Here is a 19,709-nt window from a genome sequence, read left to right as displayed (position 1 = left end):
CGATGGCCTCATTTAAATAATATGATTTGGGGTCATATTTTAGCCTGGCAAGCCAGACAGACCCCATGCTGTGGGATGCCAGATTTAATAAAGCAATTTCTTAATGCTTTTATGACAAATATATGCTGGCCAAAATCACACATCAGACGTGTTGTTTTGCCCTGTGACGTATTGACGGGTGCGCGCCGGCTTTCTGCGCACGCTTCCACGTGGAGTGTGCAGAGCGAGCGCGTGCACGCGGATGCCCAGAAAGCGATGCGTGAACGCGCCTACACTTGCCGGCGCAGAAGGAGATGCGCATGTGACGACACACTTTTTTTTTTTTTTTTTTTCAAATCATCTCACACGGACACAATCTACCAAAGAGAGGCCGAAGAAACAGGTCCGTTCTCAAATGATCAGCTAGAATTAAGTGCGTGGATCGTGGCGTGTGCTTATAGATCCTCCCACCAGCATCCCTGGATTTATAAAGGCACACGCCGGAGGCGGTCGTGATTACGGAACAGCGTGGAGGAGACCATCTCAAGAGCGGTAAGAAACGCGCCGTCCTTGAATGAGACTTGAACGTCCCTTGTTTAGGCGTTTGACCTCAAAGATGAAATAATGCATGGCACTTGACGTACTGTTGGAGGTTGATGATGGAAAAAAAAAAAAAAAGTCAGCATGTGATGCAAGCATTATTTATCTTTTAATATGTACGCATAGATAAAGCCTGGGATGATTTCTTTTTGCAATTTCTAGAAGTGAACACTGTTGGTGGAGTTCAACATTATACAAGTGAATCGTCTAAGAACATCATGTTCCACTTAAGTGTGAAAAGATTTTTATTTTAGAAGATATATTCTATTCCATGCGTACACTAGAGTGCAATCCATTAGGGGGTAATTATTGCAATGCTATGGTTTGTAACGATAGCATCAAAAATGCCTATGCTTGGTCTTAGAAGACACAAAAGGTGCACTTTCCATGATGCATGTTATAGCAGAAGTGTCTCTGAGTGGAAGGACCTATGATGGTTGGATCTGTCATTGTGCCAGAACTACATTCTTATACTTCTGCTGTTGTTTTAAAGGGTGGTAAAGGCATAAACAAACCCAGTGAGATTAAAGCCCACTGGGGAGGAGTGATCAGACGGGATTTGCCACCCGGTGGGCACACAATGGCACTGTCGTCTAACCACTACACACAATAGTAATGTTTCATAACAGTGCCCAAGCCTATATAAATCTGATTAGAACTGGCTTTTGTTTGGAAAGCGCCACTGGGGTTTAAGAGATGGAAGCCTGGCCCCCAGGCGCTGTTTGATAGGTTGGGCCAGGGGGTGTGGGCACTCTGGCAGGAAGGGAAATGGTTGGCATTTTATCTTGTGACGGGGGGGGTCCGATCTACGACGACAATATTGCCGTGCAGGAACAATGACAGCTAGCCGGTTTAAACCTGATCACCAAGCACAAATAAGGGTCTGCGTTTTAGTAGAATATCAGATGGACAGTTACGTAAATGTCTAGAACTTTTGCGTTCCTTCTTAGTGCCAGCTCTGGCTCCAACCATGCCTCTTCTGGAAGAAACCACTCACCCACAAGAGCCCCCAATAATTGTTCCCGTCATCATCATAGGTAACATAAACCTCACCTCACATTTAGCAGATGTCGTCGTTTGAGTAATTAAGATTGTTTCACTCATTAAAATCTTTTTTTCTGTTCAGGTAATGGACCATCAGGTATCAGTCTGTCTTACCTGTTGAGTGGCAACAAGCCCTACCTAGACCCGACAACGGTCCACCCAAATCCGATACTCTACAGAAAACTACAGGAGACCAAACACCTTGCCATCACTGAACAGGTTAAACTGTAGTTAGCAGAATTTGCCATACAAGTCAATTGAATTACAAACTCAGCTCCTTTTTGTCTCCAGGATCTGGAATATTTGAGCGAAGGTCTTGAGGGACGGTCGAGGAACACCGTGGCAGTTTTATTTGACACGCTATTGCACCCAAATGCCGACTTTGGCTACGAGTATCCTCCGGTGCTTCAGTGGAGGAGAGAGAAACAGCAACACATCCCACATCTGGTCTTAGGGAAAGCCACGCCTGGTGGAGCATGGCATGTAGGTTCTGGCATGATTTTCTTGTCTGGAAACTTTTGATTTGCCACCTCCGTTCCTCCTCAGGCAATGGAAGGCTCCATGCTGACCATCAGTCTTGGGATCTGGATGGAGCTTCCTGGAGTCAACTACAGGGACTTGATCGGTGGAAAACGAAGGTACTGATCATTAGCTGTGTTTTCTGTCACCTTTGCTTATTGCAATTTCTTCTTTCAAGGGACGTGACCAATGACAGGGCTACGCCTGAGGAGATATCTTCCTATTACCGCAACTACGTGAAGCTAAAAGGCCTCCAAAAGAATTTTGTCGACAACACCTACGTCACGTCAGTCCAAAGACTCTGCCGGGGCCACAAGATGGAGAATCTGGAAAATGGACACAGTCGTCTGGTAGACCAAAGAGTGGATGATTGCGGAGATGAGAGCTTTGAGGGAAATGGAGTAGAAAGTGTCAGCGATGGAGGTCTAGGATCTCTCTGGGAAGTGAGGGGATACCAACAAGTCCAGAACAACACTCACGTTCCTTTCTCGTTGTTCGCCGAGAACGTAGTCCTGGCCACCGGCGCATCCGATTCACCGGTTCGATTAAACGTAGAGGGAGAAGACCTCCCGTTTGTGTTCCACAACGTTTCTGACCTGGGCTTGGCTATCAGCTTGCAAAAACTGGACAGAAACTCAGATCCCATACTAATAGTCGGCGCCGGTTTAAGTGCCGCCGACGCGGTTCTATGCGCTTGTAGCAACAACGTCAGAGTCCTGCATATCTTCCGAAAGAACGTGGATGACTCTGATCTTATTTTCAAACAGTTGCCAAAGACCTTGTACCCGGAGTACCACAAGGTCTACAACATGATGTGCTCACAGACCTACACAAACGTGGATCTCTCAAGCAGGGCTCAAACAACGAGTATGGCTTCTTCAGTTTGCGCCAAAATGTGCTCCAAGCCGCAGTTGGCCAGTAACGCCGGCGCCGACCTCTTTCCCGACTACACGAGTTTCCCGGGACACTGCGTGGTGTCCTTACAGTCGGATATGAAGTGCTTGCTGCAGGGGGACAATGCCCTGAAGGCTTTTAAGATCTCAATGGCTTTGGTACTGATTGGAACCAATCCCAATTTGTTTTTCTTGAAAGACCAAGGCCAGTATCTGGGTCAGGATCCAACAAAACCCATTTCGTGTAAGCAGAACCCCATCGACATCCACCCGTATACTTATGAGTGTACCAAGGAGCCCGGGTTGTTTGCCATGGGCCCGTTGGTGGGAGACAACTTTGTTCGATTTTTAAAAGGTGGCGCTTTAGGCATCGCCGCCTGCCTTCTTAAAAGACTGAAGAAAAAAGGGAAGCTCATCGGCAATGGAGGGAATAACATCAAGGAAAACAGATGCTTGGTGTAAAAAGAGAATCATGACTGCGCCGTTTCTTCATCCAGGACAATTTTAGAACCAAAAGACAACATCTGTACATCGGTTAATTTCTAGATGGGACAGTTTGAATTTCCAGGAATCTAAGCTACCATGTGCCAACATTTTTTTTCAATATGTCCATTCTTTTTGGAACCTCAACAGTTTTTTTTTTTTTGGTCATGTATTTCAATCCATCCACATTTTTTTTCTGTCATGTTAAGCTATCGGGGGGGAAAGGATCTCAAGAAGTAGAAGACTGAAAGACAAAAAAGGTTAGGGTCCCAATTTCTTCTCAGAAAGTAACGAGAGACGCTAACATCGCAATGTTCCTGGTAACTGAGCCAAAATTTTTTTTTTTTTTTGTAGATTAGTCGACTTGGATCATTTGAATTCTTATCTGAACTTTATCTTTAGTCGCCGTGCAACTGCTTTTTATGCAAATCATTTTACACTGAATGTACTTACACTGTGTTAGGTTTCTTTATCTAACATTTTAATGACTCAGCACTAATAGTAGTTATCTAAAAAAAATGAATGAAATTGAACAAAGAAAACGGCAAATCCACATACATAATCTCAGGGCACTTTTCACAGTACGACTCAGTTGTTTCTCATGTGCTACTCTTCCGCTACTTGTGCAAAAGAGGCAAAGGTGAACAGTGACTGTGCTCCATTTTGAATTTTCACCTCACTGTTGAGATAAGCTTACAGATTTGCATGCACACGCAGCTAATGGTTTATTTATTATGACGCCTCACTTTGGCTCCTTTTTAATATGTGAGCCGTGTTTGGGGTTATACATAAAAAGCTACAGTCGTTATATACTTCATCTATGGTAATCACAACAGTGTTTTTTTTTTTTTTTACATACTTCTGACTTTTTTTGTGGCCACAAACTGAGGTCCAACTAATCAAATCAAATAGAAGAGTGGTAGACAAACCTCAGCCTTAGATTGTGAAAGTGTTCCTAATATTGTGACTGCTGAGTGGACATGCTTTTTTTTTCCTTCTCTCTCTCTCTTAGACTTTGTGTGCAATTTGGCAGGATGATTACTTGCCTGAACAGCTTCAGGTATGTAAGTGCCTAAGAGTTTGTGCGGCAGGAGAACGAAAGTATAACGAACGTTCTGAACTTTTTTTTTCCAAATTACGCAGATTTTGGGCTTTTTAACTGCACCAAAAAGAAAAGCTGCTCCTGTCATTTCAACTTTTACAGCTGTCTTCTTCAACTGCAGCCTTTGAAATGTTTTGTATGCCATATTTTTTATTATTGACAAATAAAAAGAAGAAACAAGAATGTGATTGGAATATTTCTTTTACAATACTTGCCACCGGTGGCGCCATTAGCGGAATTAGTGTTAGGAACGCCAACTTTAGTGGCTAACAAACATGCAAACAATACAAATGCGACTTATCCTTCCAAACGATCTGACCCTGAACTTGCTTCTTCATCTTTTCTTAGTTAATTTGGTGGGGTTGTACCTAAACACACACAAAACAAACAGCCATCAAACAGATGATGTCATGGCTCCCCCCTGGATAGACTTTTAACATTCCTCACGGCTCATCCTTCAGCGTGTTCGGCAAGCATTTTGAACAAACAAAAAAACTAGCGCCAGAGTGTTTGAACAGCTTCGAGCAAACAGGCGTCCTATAAATCGCGTCTGGACACTTGCTGGGTTCGAGCTACCCAAACGCACTGGGGGCTGTTTTTTTTAGCGGCGGAGTCTGTTCCCTCGGCTATGCATGACTGACTGGCTGTGACTCAGTGATCAAACAGCTCAGCCTCAACACACACACACACACACACACACACAAAAATCAATCTCTTTTTCTGCTTCGTCAAAGAAAACACAGCAGCTTATGTCACCCCTGTTACCTTGGAGACCGCTGTGATGAAAGAACCCACAAGTCCCCTTAATTATGTTAATTAGGATAAGTCCGTAATTAGAAGCGAGACTGCGCGGGCTGAAGAGAGGGCTGTTAATTCGATACCACCGACAGGTACGGCGGAAGAAAGGGAATCGAGTACAGAAATGGAACACGTCAGAATTGTGAGGCTGACGAGTTAACTGCTAGCCCACCGCGCTGTCTGTTTGAAAATTAAAATTCATCCGTCTGCTTACCTAAAGAGATCATCTCCTTCAGAGTCCTTCAGTCGGCTCTGCTGCTCATCCTGAAACAAACGTAGATCAGGATTGCTCGTGGAATGACGAAGGGAATCAAATGAATCGAACCTCCTCCGCGTCTTTCAGCCATTCGTCCAGTTCGGAGTTCTTGCCGCGGTTGTGAACCAGCAGGTCGGGCCCACCGATGATGTGCGGCGAATCGTCCGGGCCGGGCACTCGCATCTGTCCCGTGTGCACATCAGAGTAAATGAAAATAGTGCTCCACTGTAAACATTTTTTGAATTGTAAGTGCACGCTGACCTTGCGGAAACGTTTGAAGTTCTTCCCAAAGCCGTTGGTGTGCACCTGCTGCTGTGTTTTTTTGGGGGGGAGCACATTGACGGTGAGGGATCTAAACTCGACTAAGATCAACTGTTTAGGGAGGTCTTCGTCCACTTGGGCTATCTGCGACACAAAACACAAACAACTTATCTGAATCTTTGGACAAACAGGAAATAAGACAGGAAATGGCTGGCGAAGAACATCGTTATGCTATTACGACACACGCGGGAGCTTACAGCCTTATCTCGGAATTTGATGGATCTTTGAGAGCATTTAAGCGCTGGAATTGGAGTCATTGTCACGCTATCAAAACGTTTTCCTATTTCCAAATTTGCTTCCAAATATTCCAACTTAGTCACTGTCCAAATACTTCTGGAAAACGTACTTGGGTGTTCTCCTGTTTACTGTCGACAGGTGTCGTGAGATGAACATCAGGCTGTTTTTTGGGCTGGACATCTCCTTTGAGTTGGTCAAACTTAAGAGAATAGACAGGAGCAACATTCGATGAATACTTGGAAGTGAATATTCGACTGAAAAAAAAAAAAAGAAGAAATGAGCAAAGATGTCGTCGTCACCTCTGTGGCGGATGCTCTGTGACGCATGCGTTCGGATGTAACTCTGTTACTCATCGTCTCGAGCTTCTCCGTCGTCATGGGAACAATCTCCCGTTCAGTTTGGCGGCGCTGACGTGGAAGCTGCTCGTCTACCAGTTCCGCTGGTGATCTCCGGCTACCGGTGTCGACGTCTTCACGGGCTACTCGTTGCTTCTTACTCAAAGCCTCGACGCTCTTTGACGTCCCTCCGGAATTTTGGTTTTGAGCTTTTGGGGGTTGGCTGACTGAAAATGGCTCGTCCGTGCAGTCCAATTCCTGAGACATTATAGACTCCAGTTCGTCTAGATCGATTTCTTCTTCCATCTCCTTCCTTTTTCGGCTTGTATGGGATGAAACCGCCACCGAGGTGACAAACAGATTATTTTGGGAGTCCATTGGTGCCACGGGGGCTTTGTCTGAGCGTGAGGGGGCATCTTCGAATGCCATTTGTCCGGCCTGACTGATGTCAGATTCTTGTACACAACGCTTTGGCTCTGACATGCTGGCGGAGAATTCCTCATCTAAAGGCCTTGAAGAAAATGACAAATGAGTAAGAAAAACGTCTTACTAATTGGCACCATAAAATAAGGCCTTGAAGGTTACCTCTTTTTGCTGAGAGGTTTGAAAAAGTTGGTCATTGTTGCCTGTTTCTTTGGAGAAGCTTCCGGCGAGACGTGTTGTTTCTGGGGAGATTTTCGAGGGAATTTCGGAGGTTCCAATGTCTTTTTACCACCAGCGGATTTCATCAACGGGAGCTGGAAGGTCGTGTTCTTCATATCCTGGCCTGAAATTGCCAGAATATTTAACATTTGTTATTTTTTAGGTTACACTGTTAGATTTTGCTATCCCTCTATGTTTTGAACCATTTTAGTAATTTATTTCCCTTTATAATGTTATTCCTCTTTATTATTCAATGTGTTCATCACAGCTGGACCCACGACTTGAAGATACAAGTAACATTTGCTCACATAAGAAAAAAATAAGGTCGTCGCACTTAGTAGCAGCATGACATCAAATGTCATTAAAATAATCCACATCATCATTCATTGACTTCACTCTGGAACAATTTGGGGTCAAACCACGTGAGAAGGTTACCTGTCACTTTGGATGCGGGTTTCTTCCCCTGTAAATGTTTGTTCTCCGTAGTGCGGAACGCTGACGAGCTAGGCGAGTCGATCCCAATCCATTGAGTGTTCATCTTCTGGGTTGCGGCTTTCGGGCCATTAAGATGAGTGGTGTTGTGAGTCAGCTTTTTCTCCGGCGTCTCTCCCACCGTGGTAATCCCGCTAACCTCGCAGCGCTCTGGACTAATAAATGGGAGTGGAATAAATCAGAGAGCAAAGTATGGACAGTTTGAGTAGATGATTTGTACATTTGCGATGTTTCTGTGTTGACGGCGTATGCCGTGATGTTCTGCGACGCTGCAAGTAAAAGGGTCTCGTCCACTACTACGTTTTGGGAGAGAGATGCGCTCGGAATGCTTGACGTCGACTTTGTCGCTGAATAAAGAAAAAAAAAAGAGCCAGTAAGAGATGTCGATATTGTGAATTGAATTCTCCCAAAATGCAACTATAGTGTTGTCTCACCTGCGTTTGTTGTGAGAATGGAAGGGTTGCAGTACATGTCACACGAAGTGTAGATGGCGGCCAATCCGATTTCAGATTCTGTGATGGCTCGACGACCTTTTCTGTCTCACGGGAAGAGATAGAAGGCTCATGAATGTTCAGTGAGAAGATTAGCTCTTCTTTTGTGGGTGCCTTCAAAACCTTTGGATGATGTTCTTCACGGAATTGTGCCACCTAGTGGTCGAAGCTGGAAGGGGCAGTTGGGAGTTGCCAGCGGTAAACTCCACCACGCAGTTCTGTGGGGACGCCAGGATGTCGTGGGGCAACGAGCCCTCCTCCAGGAGTTGGCTGCTGCCACCTCCCAGTGTCACTGGGGCACTCAGACGCTTGAACTGCAAACAACAAAGATGTGTCACTTACACAGTCACACCATTCATTTGTTTTCACTCTTACATTAACAATATGGTTGCCAATGAGTGACTTTTCCGACCCCTCTGGTAAATATTTTTTTCCCCCAAAAAATAAATAAACTCGTGCCTTGAACTCCAGCTACAAAACTTACAACAAAAATTGAATAATTTTCACCACTCTTTGCCTGATAAGCAAATAAAAAAAGCAAATATATAATACAACGTGAGACCTCTAATTTCAAATATCCAACCAAGAAAAGCTTCGTGAGTTTTCGCCTTTAAGAACACTGCATAAGCGAGTACGTTTCCAGAGAAATTCTCCGGAGGATCTGAGGACCGATGCTGCCTAGCAGCTGACATTTAGCAGGTAAACATCAAGCTCATAAGATTATGTCGCAGGGGAACAAGCAACTTAGTCTATAAATAGTTGTCATCAAATATACACTTGTTTGGCGAGTAAATGATCTCTGCTTCTACTCTTCTGTTCCATTGTTGTATCTCACCAAAATGTAACTACTGTTTTCTTCTTTGTCAAATGTAGGGGAAACATGATTGCTGCAAACAAACCTGCTTGCTGGTAAGGAATATGAAGTTTGTTCCGGCAAAAAGCCGCTTGCGCCTGAGATCCGGCTTCAGGTCCACCACCTGATTTTTCAAGCTCGGCTCATCGATGTCAGGGAGGAATCTTGAAGACAACACCACATATGAGAGACCATGCTTGCGATAAAGGACACGAGTTTGTTGTGGCACTTTACCTTTCCACCTTAGGAGGAGGAAGCTTCTGCTGAACTGCTTTCCTCAGCTCTGAGAAGAACTCTGGCTTCACGATTGGACGGCAGCTCAGCAGAGCAGAAATTGTCTAAAGGGGGTAATGTATACAAAACAAAATCTACATTTTATCGACAAACACATCACACATATGTGTTAAACATTTTCCTTACCTTGATGGTTATTTTAACAGTAGGCATAACCAAGTGGGTGCAGTCCTGTGTCCATGAATTGACTAGCTTTCCTCCAAACAGCTGCAGAATCTCAGAGAGTGTAGCTTTGCCATCATTATCCAAACAAGAAGAACACACCACTGGCATCTGATGATCCACACTGGGCAAAAGAAAACGTCAAATGTAGTGCTGAGCGATTAACACGTTAAAATAAAATCAGATCCTCCGCTAATCAATTTTGAGATTTTTATGTTACAGATATGAAATGAAAATACAAATTGTTTCAAGTTTCAAAACAAAGAAAATCCCTAATAACTTAATATATAAGAACTAACGGTCAGTACCTGAATTTGGACTGAAAAACCCCAAATTTAATGCTGTCCCCCGACTTCAGGTCGACTGGAGTGTTCTGTGCCAGAGGTTGGCCGTTGACGGAGGTGCCGTACTTGGAAGTGTCCCTCATGGTCAGTGTCTTGGCCAGAAATACATGACAAATCACAACTATGAACTTTTTCACGTCATTGTCTTTCTCACCTGATCGGTAACAATGAAGTGCGCATGAGCTCTGCTGATTGACTGGTCACTCGGCAGCACAATGTCACAGTTCTTCCGGCCCACCACATACTCTTTAGCGGGGAGGAGATAGTGGGTCTCGCCTGTTAGCCAAAAGAGAGCATTTAAAGACTTTTGACAATATTTTCAAATTCTACAACTTTATCGTGCTTCAGAAATGGCCGACGATGACAAAAATGACTCTCAAACTGTTATAAAACAAGTTTAACATTAATTCTTGCGGCAAATAATTAAAACGAATACTTTGGCGTCATGTCGATATTAAATTGATTGACCGACAGACGTGTACTTACTGGGAAAATAAAGCTAAGCGCATTGACTTAAGTTCGTTCCGTAAACATGTCAGCATTAAGAGAAACTATTACCTCCTGCCTGGTCCACGGGACCCAATATCCACATTTTGGTGGTATACGCGTTTGCTCCGTTCGATAAAACCAAATGACATTGAACAAAATAAAAAAACAACGCCTCTTATTAGCCTCAAATGATGTACATAGATTGCATTACGCGCGTTGGACTTCGTGACGTCAAAAGCACGCGACTCTATCTTCTTCTACTGCGATCAATCCTTTTGCTGGCGTTACTGAAGTGTTTAGCTCATTAGCGCTATTGTCGGCAAATATGGCACACTACAAGTACATGACCACATAAAATTAGACAATATTGAATTTTGTATGTAACCTGATGACAGCTTCATCGACAGCACATCAACACATTTAAATACGTAGTAGGTAGTTGCAATGGAATATCTCATGTAATACAATAATGCCTTGAGATAGAATATTTAATTGGATTCAGTGAACACACTCAAAACACTCCCAAAAAAACTACCTTTTTTTTTTTATCATTTAGCAAATTTCAATTAATAGATGGATAGAAAATTACATATAATTGAAATTGAAATGTTTGTGGAACATGATCATGTGCCATTGGGGGGGGGGGGCAGTAAAATACAGTCATGAAGACAAAGGAAGACTTTCACACCTATTTTGGTGAGAACAGCAACTGACTATCAACACTTTTAACAAAAAATACAATACAATATCACGTTATAATACTAGTGTATATAAATATTGACAGTCTTTTTTCCATGAGTTATTGAACTTAAAATATGGGATCATTATCAGACTTCCAGGGGAGTCCTGCAACAGGTTGGAGGCGACCTCGTCCCCACAAGCAGGGCAGCTTGTGATTGGCTCTCATCACCACCACACTGGTGCAAGAGTCAGGTTTGCGGATGATGTCACACCACTCAGGATAGTCCACAGGCTTGGAGCCGCTGTTGTTAGGAAAGTTAAATGAATGCATAGAATCAAGGGAGGGGGAAAATGTACTTACTGATCACAACATCCGACTCCGAAAGGCTCCATGCAGACACACTGGTAACAGTCAGCGGTGATCCAACGTTCTCCTGTCCCATACACCTGCCCCAAGTACTCACAACTCCCTGGAACATAGTTTTCATTCAATTCCCATCAAAACTACTAATTTGGTAAAAGAGTATCGTCATACTGACCCAAATGACATAAATATTACACTCGGTCTGGTCATGTACATTTGTTAAGCATTAAAATAATCCTGTGAAGTGAGTTAAAAGCAACGGAAAGGAGTCAACGCTTTGGTATGAAACGTTCTGGTATGCCATTAAAAAGGTCAAAATCCTCCTGTGACTGACCTTTGGTATTAAAGAAGCACTCCCCGCTGGTATAAAGCGAACACGAGGGCACGCTGACACAGAGTAGGACCACACACGCCAAGAATGTGCGTACTGTTGCCATCACTGCAAAAGCACAATTTATAAGACACCTGGACAAAAAAATAAAAACACATTTTGTTCATCTTACCTTCACTTAAAGGCGCTAAATAAAGTAATTGTCGTCTCGCTGCGTCTTCCCTCGTCAATGCCCCCGGAAGGACGGTGGTCTCGCATATTTATACCACCAGAGTGTCTTCATTACCTCTGCACTTAATTCCCATTTCTGGTTACGATTTGTACTCCCCCACAACCTGCTCATTAATGTTCATAACAAACACAACACACACACACACACACACACACACACACACACACACACACACACGCACACACACACTGATGTTATCATAACCATGCTGCTTGATAAGAATTGCCCCCTGAGCATACAGTGTGCACTTTTTTAATATAACATTTGGAGTCAGCATGTTCTGCTTGTGTTCTTGTGTATGCATTGTAAAAAAAAATATATCTCCTAGTGTATTGATGATTGCTGCCCTGTGATTGGCATAACCAAAATTGAAATTTAGAGTTGTTTTCTGTTCATTGGACAATAATAAATTCCATTAAAAGGAAGTTCAGGCATGTGTGCGCCTCAAATTGCCTGTTAATCATCACAGATGACTCACTATGTAAAGTCATTGATGTGAATCTAATTCAATTTGTCTAATTCAATTTCACATCAGATACCGTACGTAATGAAGCATTATTTAAATGACGCCAGACTGATGAAGATGTTTTATGACTGGGTGAACTTTGCTCTTTAAGTGCCACTTATAATGGCTCATTTTGAAATCGGAATGCCCAATGGAATGAACTGCTTTGAAGTTGCAATAATAGTTTTGGTGGTGTAAATAAATACTTTTCAACACAATGGTCGCTATTTTTTTGTGAAGTCTCCACACCTTCACCATCCCTTTTTTTTTCTTCTAACAGGCCCAACAGGCTGGCAGTCAAAAAGACTGAAAGGCTTGTTATTGTAGTAACAAAAATGGCGTGATTAACATTGGTTTTTTTTTAGCAGTCGCCCGTATGCCACCTGACCTGTCTTTCGAGCTTTGGGAGATTTTGATGATAATAAAAAATGCACGGTCACCTTAGTACTTCTTATCTGATTTTTTTGCAAAACCTTATTTGCACGTTATATTTACATGCTGGGGCTTCATTTGTCACGCATCAACTTCCTGATTTTCCAGCCAATGGCCCCATAAGAATGAATTATTATTCCGTTTTTAAAAAATGGCCGGTTACATCATCGTATGGTAAATAAAAGTCCCTTCCATGTAAATTACATTCATTAAAGTATTAAAAATAGCAGCTGGATTCTATGACACACTTGGAGGACGTGGAGGTTTTTTTTAATGAAGACAATCATCTCAATACTGGACCTTAATTCATCATGTGGATGCTTTTCATTATGTTCTTTTTCTCCCGTGTCCATCACAAAAAAAAATTAAAAAAAATTGACAAACACAAAATAGAGTTTAGCAATTGTATTTCAAAGTCGTATTTAACAACATCCATCAACACACATAATATGATGAAATTTACACAAGTGTAAATATTTTTTCTGGAAGTATCAACTGCTTCAGCATTCATTGAAAAAAGACAACATTTTCATCATTGAAAAAAAGAAGTTTCCACCCCATGACATAAAATAAAAATCATTATGGTTATAAAAATAGAATACATGATCTCGATATAGCAAATCATTTTTGGACAATAAAATGATATAAAAAAATTCAGGTATCCAAAAAGATGCCCTGTTGCAAACCAATAACTTTAGCAAGGCCTTTTGCTTCCAAATTATTTGCACGATGCCAGTGCCAGACTCTGTAGGAATATGTCTGATATTTAGTTGACATGGAAAAGAACAAGAACAACCGAATATCAAACATATCACACAGCGTCCAGCTGATCACGACCGCTGCTGAATACTCTGCCGACCTAAAAAACACAACACGGGACATCAAATGTCAACAAAGAAGAGACAGTAACACATTTGTGGCCAATGCCTTGAATGCAACCTGAAGAAAAAAAACTTTAAATGGGTGTGAGCATGCAAAGGATTAAATCCGAATCTCTCTACGCCCCTTAAAACAAATCAACACGTGATACTTACTGAGATTTCTCTCACAAAGTTGAAAAAAAAGTGGATGAGCAATCGCTGTTAAATATGAGTGTACGCGAGGAATACCTCAGTGGGACAGTATTTATACACAGCAGGCTGTGAGGTTTTTTTTTTTTTTTGGGGGGGGGGGGGTCACTCATGTCAGCGACATTCGCACACATTGGATGCTGTTTGTAATTAGACTTGTATTGATCCGGGCCTGCAGCCTTTCCTTTCCACATTAGCCTGATCAATAGACATGATGTTCATCCCACTGTGAGCGCTAGCCCTCTTACACACTACAGATGCACAATCAAATAACTTTCAGTCGTCGCCTGTAGGGACGGCGACGACACATATAGGATGAACTTTGGAAACGTGACCGCTATGCGATTGATTGATTGATTGATTGGCCAATAGGAATAGGAATACAAAAGTAAATATAAATAAATGTTACAGAGCAATACATTTTTGTTTGGTACGGTTTGGGTTTATATTACAATCACATTCAAAAGAAACTATTTGGGAAAAACAAGCTTTCATTTCATATAACCTTTGTATTGTAATTTGATTTTCAGACATTTTACTTAAAATGTTATCTAAAATGTTGCAAGAGCTATTTAAATTGTTTTATATTACCATTACATCTAATAGAAATATTGAAATTAAAATTTTCTCTTATATATTTTTATATTGTTATTATATTATATTATATATATATTGTTATTATATTATATTATATATATATATATATATATTGTTTTTTTAATGAACAATTAGAAGCAAAAGAACGTATCTGTCAAAAGGTAAGACTGAAGCTGAACGGACGCGAATGGATTAAAATAAAACTTTTAAGAAAAAATACTTTTTATGATCAGCAGCCTTTGTTTTCCAAATCAATTCAATTCAACTAACCCGGTCGAGCTCCTTTATCACAAGTGCCACCGTTTCAGTATCCGTGACTGTGTTGACCTTGTGGGCCTATTGGGGCAGAATGACAACTCTTATTGGCTAATTGTGTGCCTGGGGCTACTTTTTAATAAACTCACCCAAACAGATGTGACGAGTGCACAGAGGCAAAGTCAAACATGACCAAAAGGCTATAGAACAAAAAGCTGTGTGAAGTAAAAAATATCTGGGGATTTTTGTCTGGTTTTGCACATTTCAAAGATTCTGTCACCTGTCATATTTTTAAACTTTTTATTCCTTTTTTTTCCTCTTATTTTTTTGTATAAATATTTGGAAAATATTTATATAATATTTCGCATTTTTTAGCAATATATTTTTTGACCCCATTTTTATCAAAAGTTTAAGAAGTTTAAAAAACATTCAATTGTTCCTGGTAGGGCCAGATGCAAATAGCGTTTTCTGATTGGTTGGTTCTTTTTCTGTCTTTTCATAAACACATAAAAAGGGTGACGTCAAAGGTCATTCCGGAAACATGAGAATAGTTAAAGGGCTTTTTGTGTATCTAATGTCCAATAAAATTGCTATACTGCATTACAGTTCGACAGTAAAGTTTTAGTCCCTGGTCATTTCTTCTTCCAATGTATTTGATGGGTGCAATCTTCTTTTTTATAAGTACTCTGAAACCACAACAGATACAACACAATACACAGAGGATTCATTACATGTGAGAAGGTAAACACCTGCTACTAGTTAGGTTGTGTAGAGACTTTAACCAGCCAGATCATCAACTGAAGTTTGCGTTTATCCCCGTATACACTACACTGCACTGCAAAGATTTTTGTATCCAAGGGAAGCAGACGTTGAGAGACCATTTTTTTTTTATTCAACAAAAATAAATAATATGTTGAAAGTGGAAAGTGATATCCAATCTGGCAAGTCCAGTAGCGGTACAACATTTGAAGAAAAGAATGGAGTTTTAACATTAACCCTTTGCTTCGATTTTAGGAGCTTCTGCCTTTGGTGCATCTGGTTTGGGGATTTCTGCCTTTGGTGCTTCTGGTTTGGGGATCTCTGCCTTTGGTACTTCTGGTTTGGGGATCTCTGCCTTTGGTGCTTCTGGTTGGGGGATCTCTGCCTTTGGTGCGTCTGGTTTGGCAGCTTCTTCTTTAGGTGCCTCTGCTTTTTCTGTCTGACTGTCACACAATTTGCTACAGGAGGAAAAAAAAACCCAATTATCAGACCCTTCTGTAATTTAAAGGTGAAGTCAACGACCCCAAAAAATTGTTCTATGCGCCTCACCTAGTCTAAACATGGCATTCTGATTAATATTATGTTTGTGGATTATGAGTTAAGCAGCAAAATTCACCCAGTGGGCGGCCATTTTGCCACTTGCTGTCGACTGAAAATGACATCACAGTTACCAGCTAGGTCTCGGGTCATAACCAATCACGGCTCAGCTTCAGAAAACTGGTGGGCTGTGATTGGTTGTGACCTGAGATATGGCAAAATGGCTGCCCCCTGAAATGGATAAAACAGGTGAATTTTGCCTGTTTAATTCATATTCCACAAATGAAACATGAATAAGAACATTGTGTTTTGACTAGTTGGGCTGTATATAACATATTGATACAAAGAACATTTTGGGGTTTACTTCCCCTTTAAAGACAGAAGTAATACAATTCAAAATCAGCGCAACATGTCAACAATGCATACCTTGCGGAATCGACTCCTTTCTTCAAAAAGGAGCAGATGGCACTCGGCATCTGTAGTTCCTTTTTCAGTAATTCCAGTTTGGCAAGCCATGAGGCTTTCTCTTTACTCGTCTCATCTGCACGTCACACAAAGAATTTGAAGCCAACAATGAGTGGCGCTGAATGTCGGCAAACACTTCCTGACATCGGACATTGTATCAGCGCCATATCTGTCAAATTCTAATTTTGCTTGAAGAAGGTGTTTATATATTTACCACGCAGATTTTGGAGTTCTTTTTCCAGATCAACCACACCATTTTTTAGTGATACCTGAAAGAGGAAGTGAGACATAATTCACACAATGTAAATCTGTTGTGCCACAATAAAATTTCACACATGCATTATCATTGGGAAGATCAAGAACAAAACATTGTCAACATGCCAAACTTTGACTCCATGATCAAATTTGTACAGCCAGGCATGTTTGCTGTAAATTAAGTACAGCACAGCACACCATTTCTCAAATCTGTCCATGATGTTGAATCTCCAATTCTCCAATTCAATGTGGTTTTTACATGCAGATATTTATTTAAATACCGGATGTAGTTTTGCTCAATAAAGCTTGGTAAACAATTTCCTACACCAGAGGGCAATGGAGCTTGTTTGAAGTAAGACCAATTATCACGTCGACTATAATAATTATAATAACAGCGCATAATTGTTGCTTACCACAGCTCCTTGGCACGCTTCCACCTCTTTGTTCTTTTTCACTACTTTCTGTTCATACGACTCCACGTCGGTCTGCAAAGCTTTCTCCTCCTTTTCGACGCTGTCGATGCGGTTCTCCATGGAGATCTTTTGAGTTTGATATTCTGCTACCACGTCGTTGGTCACTCGTAGTTTCATGCTCTCGAATTTGTTTTGTTTGTCCACTTTGTCGTGCTCTTGTTTGCGGCTTTTAATGACAACCACCAGGACCACGGTCAACGCAATGATCAGAGGCAGCAACAGTTGAAACTTCATCCCGTATATTCAACCTCGGGGGCTTATCGTCAAGTGTGGTAAAACAAAAAAAACCAAAAAAACCGTTTTGAATAGACGGCATAACAAAGTTTAGTTAACTTCCATGCGTGCTTCCCCTCAGGATTAAATCTGGGGTTGTCTTCTCGTTGATCAAATTTTGCAGAAAAAAAAAATCTCCTGATTTAAACTGAAATAAAACGCGACGACGGAGCACCTGAAAGTGAATTTCATCAGCGAGCAGTTGAGGTCTGCCGTAAACACGCCCAGGTGTGCCATAAAACACGCCCTTTACCTGGCTTTTTATATATATATATATATATATATATATATATATATATATATATATATATATATATATATATATATATATATGAATTCAAAACTGACATGAGGTGCGGGTGTCCCAAAAATCAGTGCAAACTTCCTTTTTTCTAGTCAGTGGTTGTTTAACTGGATGTGAAACAATGGTTCAGCTCAGTACAAAACACAACGCAATTTTTCCGAGAGCTGAGAGGATCGGTTGTTCTTGCAATGGATGTTACAACGGAGGTTTTGATTTTATTTATTAATTTTTTTTCTGCTGTAGGTCTGTGCAGGTGATTTCATTTTGGTGGCAGTGAGGATTAACTGGACATCATCTGATTGGTAGCATTAGAGGATATCAACTCCTTCAAAAGCAGACAAGTGGGGAATTTTGAATTTTTGTTTGCTGTCTGTTCAGAATTTAGCAATCACATTTGACCATTGGACTTATACAGTAAGTACTCTTGTAAAAAAATAAAAAAAAAGAGAGAGAGAGAAGTGTGTGAAGGTGCGTCACCTCGCGCGATGAGGAAGAAGGTGTGATGACACGCCCAACTGAACAAGTGCTTCGGTGAATCGGCTGATATCAACGAGCTGCGTGATTTAAAACAAAATATGAAATTACCGGTTATTTTAACCATAGTCAGCTTGACCATAATGGCTTTGATGATCCTTCAGACTATACGCCAGGAGCTGCAACTGAGCCATTTAAAAACCCGCACGGTGGAGCACATTGCAGAAGCCAAGAGGGTCGACAAAGTCATCACCTTGATAAAAACACAAATCAAGGAGCTGAACACGAACCTGACTTCCATCCTGGGTAGGGTAGATGTGCTGAAGCATCGCAAAGCAGCCGCTGTAAATGCAGAGCAGGTGCATCAAAAAAGTTTGGAGGCATGCGGCAAAATGGAGGTAGGGACAACGTACGTTATCGTTAGCCCTTTTTTTTTTTTTTGCTGCTGCGTTTCATTTAAATGGTACACGCCATTTTGTTAGGTATACTTGCACAAAACAAAAGTCTGCCTTTTGAAAATGTAATGCAAATTTGGGTGCACAAAAAGCATTATGAGCATACAATGTATTTATATTTAATGATATTTTTACAACTGTTTTTTAGGGAAGTGTAGAGAAAAAGAAGAAAGAGATCATTGAAGCCAATAAGCAACTCAAAGGTATGTAGAGAATTGTGTTTGACGTCGTATTCAAAATGTTAGAATCGTTGACACTGGTTGAATATGACAACTGCTGTCATTTATATCTAAACGGTTTTTCGACAGTTCATCTGTGGTTTAGGAATATTATCATAGTATATCAAATTCTTCATTATTGTCTTTTTGTCCTTTGTTCAGCTGGTCACGATGAGGAGAAAAGAAAAGCTGAGGAGGAAATGCAGATTGTAAAACAACATATTTTGGATCGAGACAACGCTGTTTGCATTTTTGCTGATCCAAGCTTTGCAGAAGCACGGTAAGGTTTGAAAAACATGTAGTGTGAGCAGAGAAAATACCTTAGGCGCCAAAACTTGTCTAAGTTGTTATCTGGCATTCACATTATTTGCTTTGTGTCGTTCTTGTTTTGTAGGAGGTTGTGTGGTATTGACGCTCCTAAGTAAAGACAACTCTAAAACAACCCATGCTCACAGTTAAGCCATCCAGTACATTTTGTACATTTGTGTGGTTACACAGATACTTCTTTTGTATTCACGTTCAATTGAGAAATATTTCATACAGCTCAAGAGCCAACATTTTGATTGTGCAAGATTGTAAGGTTTTTTTTGTATGACAGAAAAATAAACAAGTCGTAAAAATACAATTGGTGTATTGTTTTGAGAATAGATTCCCTAGAATAACTAGAGCAAATTTTGTACTGTCATTATCAATTC

The 19,709-nt window shown here is 41.1% G+C and overlaps 5 protein-coding genes across 5 annotated transcripts; 2 read left to right on the top strand and 3 right to left on the bottom strand.

The window, feature by feature from the left end:
• The first annotated feature begins 292 nt into the window (after window positions 1-292).
• Window positions 293-4,795, top strand: osgin2 (oxidative stress induced growth inhibitor family member 2). The gene is made up of 6 exons (XM_085917591.1): window positions 293-531; window positions 1,530-1,616; window positions 1,706-1,842; window positions 1,915-2,106; window positions 2,170-2,261; window positions 2,321-4,795. The coding sequence occupies exons 2-6, from the start codon at window positions 1,550-1,552 to the stop codon at window positions 3,495-3,497; spliced, it is 1,665 nt and encodes a 554-aa protein (XP_085773717.1). The 5' UTR covers window positions 293-531; window positions 1,530-1,549; the 3' UTR covers window positions 3,498-4,795.
• On the bottom strand, window positions 3,427-10,597 carry nbn (nibrin). The gene is made up of 17 exons (XM_085917589.1): window positions 10,404-10,597; window positions 10,000-10,121; window positions 9,810-9,937; window positions 9,466-9,625; window positions 9,280-9,383; window positions 9,092-9,209; window positions 8,316-8,506; window positions 8,136-8,236; window positions 7,922-8,048; window positions 7,645-7,856; window positions 7,153-7,333; window positions 6,532-7,078; window positions 6,342-6,431; window positions 5,936-6,079; window positions 5,744-5,857; window positions 5,633-5,682; window positions 3,427-4,988 (listed from the first exon to the last, which is right to left on the bottom strand). The coding sequence occupies exons 1-17, from the start codon at window positions 10,435-10,437 to the stop codon at window positions 4,955-4,957; spliced, it is 2,457 nt and encodes an 818-aa protein (XP_085773715.1). The 5' UTR covers window positions 10,438-10,597; the 3' UTR covers window positions 3,427-4,954.
• Window positions 10,598-10,983: 386 nt separating this feature from the next.
• Window positions 10,984-11,929, bottom strand: LOC147051889 (prostate-associated microseminoprotein-like). The gene is made up of 4 exons (XM_085919170.1): window positions 11,883-11,929; window positions 11,714-11,818; window positions 11,377-11,485; window positions 10,984-11,317 (listed from the first exon to the last, which is right to left on the bottom strand). The coding sequence occupies exons 2-4, from the start codon at window positions 11,814-11,816 to the stop codon at window positions 11,143-11,145; spliced, it is 387 nt and encodes a 128-aa protein (XP_085775296.1). The 5' UTR covers window positions 11,817-11,818; window positions 11,883-11,929; the 3' UTR covers window positions 10,984-11,142.
• Window positions 11,930-15,090: 3,161 nt separating this feature from the next.
• Window positions 15,091-17,802, bottom strand: LOC147051888 (uncharacterized). The gene is made up of 4 exons (XM_085919361.1): window positions 17,231-17,802; window positions 16,777-16,831; window positions 16,524-16,638; window positions 15,091-16,018 (listed from the first exon to the last, which is right to left on the bottom strand). The coding sequence occupies exons 1-4, from the start codon at window positions 17,522-17,524 to the stop codon at window positions 15,793-15,795; spliced, it is 690 nt and encodes a 229-aa protein (XP_085775487.1). The 5' UTR covers window positions 17,525-17,802; the 3' UTR covers window positions 15,091-15,792.
• A 498-nt stretch (window positions 17,803-18,300) lies between these two features.
• On the top strand, window positions 18,301-19,639 carry LOC147051887 (uncharacterized). The gene is made up of 4 exons (XM_085919362.1): window positions 18,301-18,739; window positions 18,945-18,999; window positions 19,177-19,294; window positions 19,409-19,639. Exons 1-4 carry the CDS (start codon window positions 18,443-18,445, stop codon window positions 19,437-19,439), a joined length of 501 nt encoding a protein of 166 aa, XP_085775488.1. The 5' UTR covers window positions 18,301-18,442; the 3' UTR covers window positions 19,440-19,639.
• The last annotated feature ends 70 nt before the right edge of the window (window positions 19,640-19,709 follow it).

This window comes from Syngnathus leptorhynchus, chromosome 8 (assembly GCF_054491065.1).
Source record: "Syngnathus leptorhynchus isolate UIUO chromosome 8, UIUO_Slep, whole genome shotgun sequence".
Lineage (NCBI taxonomy): Eukaryota > Metazoa > Chordata > Actinopteri > Syngnathiformes > Syngnathidae > Syngnathus > Syngnathus leptorhynchus.
The sequence above is the reverse complement of the archived record's forward strand: the minus strand, read 5'-3'. Positions and strand labels throughout refer to the sequence as shown.